Source organism: Seriola aureovittata, chromosome 11 (genome assembly GCF_021018895.1).
Source record: "Seriola aureovittata isolate HTS-2021-v1 ecotype China chromosome 11, ASM2101889v1, whole genome shotgun sequence".
Classification (NCBI taxonomy): Eukaryota; Metazoa; Chordata; class Actinopteri; order Carangiformes; family Carangidae; genus Seriola; species Seriola aureovittata.
Window position 1 is genome coordinate 20,133,046 of NC_079374.1, and position 13,194 is coordinate 20,146,239.

At 39.6% G+C, this 13,194-nt stretch overlaps 1 protein-coding gene across 8 annotated transcripts in view; it reads right to left on the reverse strand.

Moving 5' to 3' along the window:
* Positions 1 to 13,194, reverse strand: part of lrp1bb (low density lipoprotein receptor-related protein 1Bb) — a 251,401-nt gene that overhangs the window by 66,603 nt on the left and 171,604 nt on the right. For all 8 annotated transcript variants that reach the window (XM_056389279.1, XM_056389275.1, XM_056389278.1 and 5 more), the window contains 9 exons: positions 11,957 to 12,091; positions 11,519 to 11,648; positions 11,050 to 11,176; positions 10,730 to 10,881; positions 9,890 to 10,014; positions 9,282 to 9,653; positions 6,102 to 6,291; positions 2,569 to 2,773; positions 295 to 487 (listed from right to left, as the gene is read on the reverse strand). In XM_056389279.1, coding sequence (XP_056245254.1) covers positions 295 to 487; positions 2,569 to 2,773; positions 6,102 to 6,291; positions 9,282 to 9,653; positions 9,890 to 10,014; positions 10,730 to 10,881; positions 11,050 to 11,176; positions 11,519 to 11,648; positions 11,957 to 12,091 — 1,629 coding nt within the window. The remainder of the gene's footprint in view (positions 1 to 294; positions 488 to 2,568; positions 2,774 to 6,101; positions 6,292 to 9,281; positions 9,654 to 9,889; positions 10,015 to 10,729; positions 10,882 to 11,049; positions 11,177 to 11,518; positions 11,649 to 11,956; positions 12,092 to 13,194) is intronic.

Here is a 13,194-nt window from a genome sequence, read left to right on the forward strand (position 1 = left end):
TTTATTATCAAGCCAGTGGGTGCATGCAAACTGCAGTAGTGACACAGATAAGAACTGCTTCCTCTAATATTTTTGTATTGCTACAGTAGAAAGTGCATGCAGTCACATATTTATTTTGGTCTGTTGTCCTAACCTACACTAACATAATAAATATGCACATGTACAAAATCCCGCCAATAAGCACACATGAACACCCAGGCATCTGCAAACACATAATACACAAATATTTGCAGACAATTCACCGCATCCATTGGTCATTAAATTAAGCTCATTTCCAGGTGTTTAAATACTCACAGTTGTTTGTGTCCCTGGCCACAGCTATAATTCCCATTGGTTGATGGGGTATATCTGCTCGAAGTACCTTGGTGTCACCGCCTGTGTATTTGTTTGATCGCAGCACAGACCTGCGGGCCCAGTCTGACCAGTAGATGAAATCTGCATAGATGGCGAGCCCATAGAAGTTTCCAGGTCCTGATTTAACTATGACCTAAAATTGTAGAGCAGAGCACTGGTGTTAGGACTGCTTTCCAATATGCTTTTCAAGTCTCAGGTTATGTAAATTATTCTATTTGCTGGCATACACAATACAGCTATAACACAAGGTGAATTCATACATTTCATACTGTCAATATTTGCACTTCCACCCACAGACCAAACACACATGTCTTTTCAAGATCTGGCTGGAGAGAGCATCAACAGAATTTTTCCCTAGTGCAACCCTAGGAATAAATGTGAAAAATAATGATTCGACTCAATCAACACAACACCCCTGCCGCCTACATGACTGCTTAACCCAGATGTTGGGGGAGTAAATGACAGTGTCATTGGCAGGGAGGCAGGAATCCATCAGATGCCTCCTTGTGGGACTCTCTAGGCTTGTGCGTGTGTGTGTGGGGGGGGATCAGGGCTTCCAGCAGCTCTGTAGTCTAAGCCATTAGTGGGACAGGCTTGTAAGCAGCATCACATTAGCCCTGTGCCATACTGGGATTAATAGGACAGGTGTTGATTAAAGGAGCCCAGCTTGTGGAAGCAACAACTGGCCATCAGGCGAGTAAGAGACAGAGACAGAGAGAGAAAGAGAGGGAAACGCCAGATGGGGTAGGACTGAACATATTGATAGGAAATTAGATTTGGGACACATTAGGTTTACAGCCAGCTACACATTATTTTTGAGCCGAACTCATGTTTTGGGTAAATGTGAACATATTTCATTCATTCTTATCATTCTTTCACTCCTCAACAATATTCAAATATCGTACTTCAACTGCCGACAGCTCTCAATTCATATTTCCTCTACTCATCGTGAAAAGGGCATCTTTTCTTGGCTAAACATACTGACATATTCCCTTATCATGCACTCCGCTGCCCTTTGTGAAGCACTGCCTTCATTAATGACATGAGCCTCCACTCTCAAAATGGCACGGGGGAGAAAATCATGCCATATCTTTTATCCTTCTTTGTCACTAACTACACTGGCAGCATGTAATGGCACTGCTGCAGTGAGGAGTAGCTGGGCCCTCGAGGATATTCCGCTGCCATCCAAGTTTACATTCGTGTGACTCAAGACAAAAATGAAACAACCACAAGACTTTAAAGTGACAAGGAGCCTTAAGCCGCCATCTCCAGAGGAAATGTCTTGTATATAGTGAATTGTCTAAAGATTTCCAGAACCACAGTGTGGGAAAGTGCTGAAGTTGACAATCAGCTTCCTCTGTTTAATTTACACATTTTAATTGGAATGGAGAATCTGCACCCAGAGCAGTCTGAGTGCAAAGCCTTCATTAGCAGGACTTGACTGCAGTAAGGGCAGGTGGGGACCCAAAGGTGGAGACTTTCTGAGCCTTGTGACCCGGCTCAGCAAACATATGGGCAACTAATTGAAATGGGCCAAGGTGATGAGCTGCAGAGGTCATGTCAAGCAAAAACTGACATCCATAGCAAAAAAGACCATCTTGTACTGTAATCCTTGGCACACATGGGATACAGAGGATATAAATCCAGTTGGGATGTCATACATTATGCAAGCAACTTTTCATGGACAAAATGAGAACTCCCCTGACTGAGCGTCTTTACTTTACCACGGAATGACTTCTGTGATTAAGGAAACCATCTGTACCCCCAGAGATGAAATATCAGAAAGAACATCAAGAGGTGTTTCATATCCTGTTCGCTGTATAAAGGATTATGTTCCAGGAGCTCAATAGGGATGGCAGATTAAATGGGAGACAGAAAAACAGTTTCATTTCAGGAGAAAAGGGCAGATCAATTTGACTTTCTGTCCCTGAATATGTGCCTCGATTCTCAGATGTTTTGTAATGAAACAGAAGTGGAAAATAGATTCTATCCGGTGAGTCACTGGGTCTCTTTCATAAAAACATTCCTTGACTCATGGGAATTTCAAAAGGTACATAAATTAAGAGCTTTATGTAGAAATTAAAAAGATGGGTCTATACCTTGTATAATGGTCCAACACCAATGATTTTATAGTCAAATAAATTAAAAAATTGCTTTAGATTGAGTAACCACAAGTAATATCTTTTACTTGGGGGCCATTATTTCCATACTCACATATCTGCTGGAACCATCATAGTCACATCTCTCAATCTTCCCAAGGCTTCCATCTGAAAAGTAGAGCTTCTCTGCTTTGTGGTCAATAGTCAGTCCATTGGGTGTCAGAATGTCCGAACTGATGATAATCCTCATGTTCTTGCCTGCTAACGTGGATCTCATGATACTCGGCCTCTGCTCATTCCAGTTGGTCCAAAACATCAGGCTAAAAAGGGTAATGGACAAACCAAACCAAGCATTTAATTAGTAGTGAGAAACATACAGTATTGTTCTTTATTTTTTGTTTTCAGCAACAGCAAGTGGCTTCAGCTTCATGTGCAGATGTCAACTACAAAATATGTGGACCTTTTTATAAGAGCCTCCACACTAATATGTCAAGCAGAGAACTCTCTCCCACGCTGGCAAAACAAGCGCTAATAAATAGGAAAGTCTTTTTTTACTGAATTAAACGGCTGGAGGTTTACACAGTCATGCTTTGTTCTTTACCTATAGGCCGGTATCCAGCCTTCCATTCATGAGTAAGATACTTGAAAAGATCGTTTCAGTGCAAATAAACTCTTTTCTTGAATAAAACAATATCCTGGAGGAATTTCAGTCAGACTTTAGAAAAACCTGCAGCACTGAAACTGCTCTAACTAAAATAATGTTCTCTTAGACCTAAGCACAGCGTTTGATACGGTAGACCAGATATGCTGATCAATCGTCTTGATAAGTTGGTCATTCTCTCTATGACTGTTTGTTGAATCTTGGAGATAATGTGTCTGAGAAACATGACATCTGCTGTGGGGGTTGGTTGTGGAAGCTGCCTTGGTCCATTGTTATTCTCACTGTACATGCTGCCACCTGGGGACTTCCATAGTTACATAGTGTCCTCTAGCAATAAATAAATGAAAATTAAATGAGAAAAAAAATGAAACAGTCGGCCCCAAAACAAACAGAGAAATGCTGTTCAATAATCTGGGGAAATTAACTCCCTGGGTTAAATCTGAAGTTACAAGTCTCTGTTATCTTAGACTCTGATCGAAGCTTCAAGTCCCACATCAGAAAGGTGACGAACACACGATTCTTTTTACCCTAGAAACATAGCTAAGGTACGGCCATTTATAAATCAGCAAGATGACTGATTCATCCCTTTATTTCAAGCTGACTTGATTACTGTAATGCACTTTTTACTGGCCTTCTGAAAAGAAACACTGAGACTTCAGCTCATTCAAAACTGTAGCTTGGCTATTAACCAGAACCCAGAGGAGAGAGCACATTAGTCCAGTTTTAGTTGCCCTACAATGGCTTCCTGTTACATTTAGAATTGACTTTAAGGTCCTCATTCTTATATACAAAACCCCTACTGGTTAGGACCAAGCTACATTGCTAACTCGGGGATGCAGCCTTTGTCAATTACAACCCAAAACTATGGAATACGCTAACTATAGATATCAGAGAAGCCAGCTCACTTAGTATTTTTAAAAGAGAGCTAATATCTTATCTCTTCACCTTAGCCTTTAACTAGCTCTGAAATTTTGCACTTTGAATTGTAAGAAAAAGAGTGTGCTGTGTGTGTCACCCCCCGCAGCGCCACCGAAGAGGGTGGTTATTTGGGGCAATTTCGGGTTGTGCCTGGCACAGATAAAACCCACAGTTACATTGCACCCATAGGGAAAATATTCTAGGGCAGCTGAAAGAGATTCACCCCGGTATAATCAAAACCTGTGGTGCATTTGCATCCCTCAGTAAAAAAGATGTTCTGTAGTTCTTTATGCCTCAGAGCTGAGGTGTACACTGAGGCAAAAAAGAAAGGTTTTTGTCATAAAGAAATTTTTTCTTACTTAAATTTATGCATTGTGTGTATTCTATTCTTCACCTATTTTTCCCTTTTTATTTATTCTCATTTTCCTGTTATCATTTTATAATAATTTCTTCTCTGTTTTAATTTTTTTTTTTTTTTTAGATTTTTAAATTTTATGTCTTTTCATGTGAAGCACTTGTGCATGTAATTTCTTTGTTGTAAAGTACTTTGAGCTGCATCTTTTGTATGAAAGGTGCTATACAAATGAAGTTTTTTATTATTATTGTTATTATCATTACTATTAGGTCAGTTATCAACAACCTTCCATAGCTCCCAAAACCTCCATGGCTGTCATCAGCTTACCCTCTCTATGCCCCGAAGGAGCTCATCAGTGACAAAGTGTAGCTCAGTTTCAATTTGATAAAACAGATTAGCATCACAGCTTGTGAGATAGAGGTCATTCATTCATATTCTTCTCTGTGCGGACTTAGGAGAGTATAAAACACAGATAATAGCAGCAGAGTAAATAAAGGATTTATATCTTGTTTTATATGGATTTTGCAATATGGGCGGTACACGTTTTAAATCCACAGCTATGTAAACAAATCACTGAAGAAAAGAGCTGGATGTGTTTTCAAATTGCTAAGCTTTTTTTCAGCTCCTGGCCTCTCACTTCTTACTGAAATGAAGTCATGGAAGTCCACTCTAGTGCGATAATAAGGATTCTGGTCAGAAGTCACAACCATGGACTGCTAATTAATCACTTGAGTTTGAATTCTAATTATCAGACAGTGTTTCTGGAGTGGGATGGATATGGTGCCAAATTGCCAACCAAGGATATAGACTGAGGTCAAGAAATTAATTTAGTTAGTCCAACAGCAGGAGTGAGATACTGACTCTTCAGTAGAATGCTCACTGTAACAATCTGCACCAGATGCAACAGGAATACTGATGTACTTTGATGATTTTTTTGAAGAACATAACACTTTTTTTTTTTTTTTTTTACTAACATACGTAGATGACATACATATCTTATTCCTTAAAGCAAAAACGACATGCCATTAGAAGGTAAAAAAAAATTAAAAGCCTCAATTGATGTTTCTGCCCTAAGATTCAGAGGGAAGACTCAATTTGCCTGCATGTTTGTTACAGTGTAGAAAGCACATGGATTTGAGAGCTCTACCTTGGACACATCTGGCAGCATATCAACAATATAGTCAATGAACAGATTAATAGACAAGTACGAAGGTCATAAAATCTGTCCTAAAACCCATAGGCCAGTGCACAGATTTTAAAACAGCAGTAATGCAAGTTTTTTTTTTTTTTCTTCCAGTTAAAACTCTGGCAGTGACCTTCTTTATTAAGTGCATCTTATTTAACAACTTGATGGGAAACTCAGAGCAATGCATTGAAGTAGTGTTGTAAGAAAGGTATATACAAGCCTGTATCATAGGGAGGGAGAAAACACATAAACATATAATGCTTTTATGTTATGTTATTATATATTTTCCTGGACCATTAAATAGTCTTTTGCTGCTAAACAAGATAACGAGCATCAAAAGCTATATAGGGTATGGTATATGCTTGACGATGATGGCCCTTGGTGATAATAAAACTGAGTATAGCTGAATATATATCAACCTAAATGAAAATTTTGGGAGTCACAGTGTCTAAGACTAAACTTAGGTCCAGACATTTTTGCATTAACTGATAAAATAATGTGGAGAAAAAGTGAGTGAGTTTGACTGACTTTTGACACTCATCCAGAGCCAAGACATGTGGATGGTCTTCCTCCGAAAGTGTGACCACAGCCTCCCTGCTAAAGGCACCGACTCGTTTCTGGTCCACGGTTTGCCTGGTGATGGTGGAGGTAGTGGAGCTGGTCCAATACAAAGTGTCCCACGCCCGGTGGTAGGAGAGGCCCTCCACTGAACCCACATCTAAAAGAACAAACACATAAGACCAATGCTCAAGTTGCTGCCATGTAATTGAATTCATCCACTGCATAGAAGCATGGCTCAGTGAAAGCACAGACCTGTCAGAAGGACACTCATGTTTAAAGCTGTGCTTGGCAACACCTTAATGTAGAAAACACATCTGCCAAATTAGTCTACATCACACATTATGGCTGTAGCCATGTGCATCTCATCATTAGTTGTTTAAATGAAAAATGTGGAATGCACACACATAAAGAATAATATAGTTAAAATTCAAGTGTTCATGTAGTTTATTGATAACCTGTTTTGCTACCCAAATGTAAAAAATAAGTTGACTGTGGTGCAGATTTAGGTAAAAATACTGACTTTGCCTGTAACAGATGGCAGACTCCAATTGTGTTGGAATTGGGATTATGTTTTCTTGGTGACTGACAGGGAAATAACTTCATGCCTCACTACACTGGACAGAAAGGTATTTGTTGATGCAACAGTCACTCAGTTCCTGAATGTTTTCACTGCGAAACAATTTTCTTAAAGACAGAATATGAAAAAGCCTCCGCAGGCTCCCAGGCTGGTGCAAGAATGTGACTGACAGGGAGAGAACCTCCAGAGAGAGACAATGATCACAGACAGAAAATCTGGCCATGTTCATGTTTTATCATTCACTGTAGATTTGTTTTGCAGTGGTTTTATAAATGACCTACTGAATATGGCTTCCAATGTTTCCATATTACACAAGTATCAATCTGAAGAAGCAATGTCAGAATAATATATACACATACAGTATACAGTATATAATAACAGTAATACTGTGTTGTTGAGTTGCCATGTACTCATACATGAATATGACTACTTCCCCAAGGACAACTGTAGCATATTTGTGGAAGCTTATGACTGGGAGAAAAGAACGAATGTAGTTTTTGGCAAAAAAAACAAACAAAAAAAACCATCCCAGAGCAGTAAAAAATATTGACAGCATGCAAAAGGCAGTAGAAAAGGCCAATACACCAGTATAAACAAGAACAAATTAAACTCCTAATTTATGAAAATTCAATAAAGTTGCACTCTACAAAGCCACTGGACCCTACACTGTCAGATATCACAGTTTGTCAACCAGATAGGAAATGCGGTTTGTTAAGGCTTTGGGAAGATTACCTGCATGAACCGGAATCCGTGTGTGTGTGTTTGTTCATGTGTAACTCTTCTGTTCGCAAGTACGTTTGTTTATTGCTTGATAAAACAAGAGATTACCTTTCATAAGATGTACACACTTAGAAAGGCCAAAGAATTTACTTCATCTTTCAGTTCAATAAAACTACCAACATTCAATTCAACGAGAAAATGAAAAAAATAAAATAAATTTAATAATGGTTTAGTATTGTCAAAACATCTGGGTCCACCATTTGGCAAATATTGTGAGCCTCTTTTCTGTGACTTGAATTTTCACACTTTCATCTGTCCATGCAGCCCATATTTTGTCTAAATGGTGAACATGTGGCCAATGCAACACAATTTGGCTGTATCCCCTTATCTAAAAACCCATAAACCATACTCTAGAATACTTAAGACACTACCTGAGTCAGCCAATCACTAATTAATAGTTTGCAATAAAAGCCGTCTGGCAGCTTGGAGTTTCTCACAAATTGTTGGCGGGGCGAGAGAGTAATTAATGGGGGACAAGGAGTTTAATTAGGGAAATATGGATGATTAACATCTTAACCTTTCCTCAATGACGAGATGCAGGCAGAAACCTTTATAGAAAAGGAGTAGAGTCTTGCTTTTATATACAGTGCAAGGGTAGATGCTGCCTAAAGGTGTTGATTCCATCAAAAGTAGTATGGACTGCAAGGGCATGCTGCTTTCACTCAACACCAAATAAGATAATTGAAAACAAGGATGATAAAATTGTAATTGTTTACACCGCTCTGATTTTACATTTCACAAGTGCTAAGGTGTGAAGGACACTTACAAATCCTGACAGATGGTTCAAAAGATGGTTCTAGAAAATAAATAAATAAGCTGAAAGCTCCCTCAGCAGGGTTTGGGAGATGGCATGGGGGGATGGGTGGGAGTGGATCAGTTACACTGCTAGTCTCCCAGTGTGAGGAGGGGGTGGGAAGGTGCTGAGCTCTGCTCCCAGTGGAAACTTCACAGAATGGCAGAGGGTGCTAGCCGAGCAGAACAGAGGCTTTTGCTGTTCATCTGAACTCAGTCATGCTTATCAAGACAGGACTGACTGAGCTTTAGTGAAGAAATAGAGAGGGACTGGACCCATCATACAGTCTGTGACAGTAACACTTTTAAACATAGGTATTACACTATAGCATTTAATGATAAGTGGTAAGTTTTCAAAGGAGTAATGACAGAAAAGAAAGGAAGAGTGGAAAACATAAATGCCAATGATGCTATGTCAATGTTATAGTCTGAAAGAGGTTGTCCTATAATTGAGACTGCAGTAAAAACAACAGCTAGGTAACAATGTTTGTGTAGCAGAAGCAGCATGTCAGAAGCACAACAGCAGCAGCTGCAGGATTGGATCAGTGTCTACAGTGGAGCTGCTCAGCCTCAGTGCCACTGTGCACTAGAAGCATGTTGGCGGCACTCATCTCACATACATCCCAATACACAATCAATGCAGTTACACATAAGTCAGAGGAAATCAGACTTGTAGCATAAAAATACGCTTCGGGTAGCAGTTATGTACTTAAAGTGCAAGTAAAAAGTGAGCAATTACATAGCCGTTTAGACAGCTGCATGGATTACAACTGAAGCGCATCTTTTTCATTGAAATGCACGTGAGACACATGACTGAAAACACAGCTGAAACAAACTCAGGCCAAACAGGGTACAATTACCACTATATCACCATTAATACTGTAGCAAATGTGAAGCTCTTGAAATTGGCTTAACAAGGGTATATGATTGTATGAGTGCAAGTGTATGCTAACATTCACATAATGGAAAAACAGTGTGGGAGTATAACATTCACTTACTTTCTGCGATAATAGATCTTCCTGTCCAGTCATCATTAATCATCTGGATATTTCCAAAATGGACGTCACTGAAAAAGATGCGGTTGGTTCCAGCTGTCTTCTGACTATAGTCAAAGGCCAGCGCTATGACATTCTTGAAAAATGTAGGATTTTCAAAAGGCTGGACAGGTGAATTAAGGTCGTTCTCATCTGAGAGATGGATGCTTTTCAGTATAGTCCTCTCAGAGTAGAGTAAATAACCTTCATAGCGCTCACAGGCGAAGCCATCCTCTGCCAAGCGGCCATGGGCGCAGGAGCAGGTCCGGCGACCACTGCCCAGGTGAAAGCAGAGCTGCTGGCAGCCTCCATTACTCCTGGCACAGGGGTTGGTGCCTTCAAAACCCAACACATGTTCAGTTACTGTTTAGTCTCAGTTTCTGCCTCTGTGCAATCATGTTTAAATTGTATGTGACTATACATAAAAGAAAATTACAGGTGGAGTTTGAAGTGCTTTTTATAAAAGCCTATAAAAACGAATTAAAGTCATGACCGCAAAAGTAAAAATAAGATTGCAGAGGTGAAAATTGTCATCATGTAAATTAATAAGACTGTAAAAATGAAACGTCTACCTTTTTCTCTGCCTCTATTGAAGACTGTCACATCCTTTAAATTAACCCCTAGACCACTCCTCATGGTTACAGCCTCACTGGTGTCAGTCTTGAAGCCACGGCGGATTGAACCATTGGAGTGGGCCCTGAACAACACCAGAAGAGATGAAGGGGGCAAAATAAGTGATTTAATTTTCAGAGAAGAAAGCATATTGTATTGACTTTTCACTGCGGCAGGGTAATGACAAAGTTAGATCGACATGATGACAAATAATTTCATTTGACAAAAGTAAAGCAAAATCCAAGACTGCAATCAGCCAGTCCTGACACACAATTCAAGCTGCTGAAGATAAAAGCACAATAAAGCTAATAGCTTCTTTCCAATGTCGTCCTCGTTATAAAGGGGAGGGAATGAGATGATTGATTGTCAAGTCATGCAAGAAAGGTTAAAAACAATCAAAACAAACAGAAGAGACATGTGATTAACTACTTACCAACCATTTCTTTACTAATACTGTAAAACCTGTCTTAGTCTGTTGGTGCTTCAGAGAGCCCACAACACTGTTCCAAAGAACCACAGGAGTGTACAAATATGCATTAAGTGACTGACTTCATGAAAGGAAATAAGGTGTAATTGAATTTAACAATGTGTGATTTTACACATGGTTTAAGAAGAATCTTCTCTTGCTGATAACCCTGAACTGTGTCTGGAGTATTCACTATGGTGGTGACCCTTGTTATAAGGAACTGCTATTCTTAATATTTTCATGAGACCTGTAAAGGGAGGGGTTAATGTCAGGTTAGTATTGCAGGCTTTGCACGCCAATGCATATGTGTACATTTAAGAAAATAATAAATTACCTGTCAGACCAGTAGATATAAGGTCCAAACACAGCCACTGAGAACAGGTCTACGTTGGCCACCGACAGTACAATCTCCCGGCCCTCACCTGTCTCAAGGTTGATCCTCTCGATCTTATCTGTGCGAGCATCGCACCAGTATAATGTATTTTCCTGAAGGATAATTTTAAAAAACATATCACACACTGAAACCAGTTAGACATAGTCATATTTCAGCCACAAAAGAGTAAGACTGTATGACATAGGAGGCACAGTGTGTAAGAACGGAGTGGAGGTGCAAGAGGTTGATGAGAGTGTTTGTGCAACTGTGTGCAACTGCACCTCATAATCTATGGAAATTCCGTTGGGCCACATGATGCCTGAGTTGACCAAGGTAACCTGGTCCGAACCATCAAGGCGGGAGCGGCCAATGCACGGGTTCTGGCCCCACTCAGTCCAAAAAAGATACCTGGCCAGCATAGCAACACACAAACACAGTGTGTACTTGAAAAAAATGTAATTAAGATACTGCCAGTTTAGTTGCCTAATAGACATTAAAGAATTAATATTTTACTTTTTGTAGTATTTCTTTAAATTTGGTTTGGTCAACAGGGTGACCTGGGACTGGGGAAACTTGTGGACTGAGGCAAGATATTTAACAGTTCAATAATAGACTGCATTATGTCAGTAAGACAGTAGTCAATTTTGAAATTTGTAAATGAAAACAAAATAGTTTGAACATTAATTAAGAAAAATACGGACTAAAAGTGCGGATATTTTCACAAAAGCTTGAAAACAAGACATTTCCTACCCCTTCTGTGGATGTACGGCAATGGCCCTGGGCTGATCAAGTCCTTCAGATATGACCACTGATCGGTACGCACCATTCAGACGGGAAATTTCTATTAGGTTGAAACCATGATCTGTCCAATACAGGTTTCCTGTGTAGAAAGAAGAAATAGTAAGCAGAGGTTTATATATTCTAAAGGGCACAAGATACAAAAAAAGATCCCATCATTAACATACTGTATATAACAACAAATTTTTGCTCACATATTTACACTGTGAATGATTTTAGAGTGTCAACAAAGGTACCCGCTTTTGTTCCTAAGGCTTAGTTTTGTTTCGTTTTTTTTAACTTAATACTGTAACTAAAGTCTGTGCACATAAATTGAGAATTTTCAACAGACAATACCAACTTGATGGCCTGCAGTATTAGACTGCAGGTCCAGGGAATCACGATACTAACCAGCGATCCAGTCAACAGCAATCCCTTCCACCCGGCTAATCCCGGTAGTAATGATGTCTTCCCTCCAGGTCTGATCACGTTTGGAGCGAGAGATTCTGTTCAAGCCCATGTCTGTCCAGTACACGGTGTCATTTCCTGCAAAATACGCAATACAGTTAATGACAAGAGAAAATGGGATACATGGGATGATGCCACAAAAGTATTTATACCATCAAACAAAGCAGCTCATAAAACCACATTTTACAGCAGCTCGGCCCATTTCACCAAATGTTGTGTAGGTCTATAAAGCATGATGGCGAAAATACCCACACAGTTCAGCCACAGCTCTTTGTTGACTCGTAGTGCATGAACAGGAAAGGTTATTGTCGGCCAAATTTTACAGGGTAGTATATTGCTTCATGCAAAACATGGTGTTGGTAAAACTCTTATAGGCCCTTTCTGATTTTACAGCCCTATTACATAAGCATTTGAAATAGTACATAATTCATTAATGGTGCAGACTTCCAAGTCCTCCAGTGTATCTCTGTGCATGCCTGTCAGTTTGGTTCTGTACAGGTTATTAGGAGTTTAGGGGGCGTTGTATGTTTATTTGTACTTTCTTGTTCCTGCTGCCTTGACACACTTAACATGTAGCTCACCTATGACAGAATAAAGCTCCAGGGCTTTCATCTGTTCTGCTCTGGCAGCCTGGCATCTGTAATGACATGCAAATGCTATGCGTGTGCTGTCCGCTGCTTCTTTTGGATGGGCTTAGTAATGTATTTGCATGTTCACCTGCACAAAGTAACAAAGGAAAGGACGATTGGCAATCTTGTTCTATACTTTGGCAATGTCTAAATTTGGCTTGGATTCGGCTTATTTTCTCTTTCCAAAAGTCGTGGTTACACATCAAGTTTGCTGTCGACCTTTGAAGTCGCTCATATTCCGGGCTCTCGATAGTTATTGGATGACAAACTCAGAACACAGAAACCTGTGAGTGACCCAACCTGCTTTTGTTCTCCTGAACTCTGACTTTATCTGTAATATATATATATATATATATGTGTGTGTGTGTGTGTGTGTGTGTACTGTATGTAATTACACTGGCCATTTACACCCCTTGTGACTAATTTATAGTGACTACTGTAAATTTCTGTCATTAATTATTTATAAGTGTCCTTGCAGATGAGAAATGTGTTTTTGCAGAACATCATTATGGCACAGTGAAGTTGACCTTTGACCATTTGGATATTAATTCT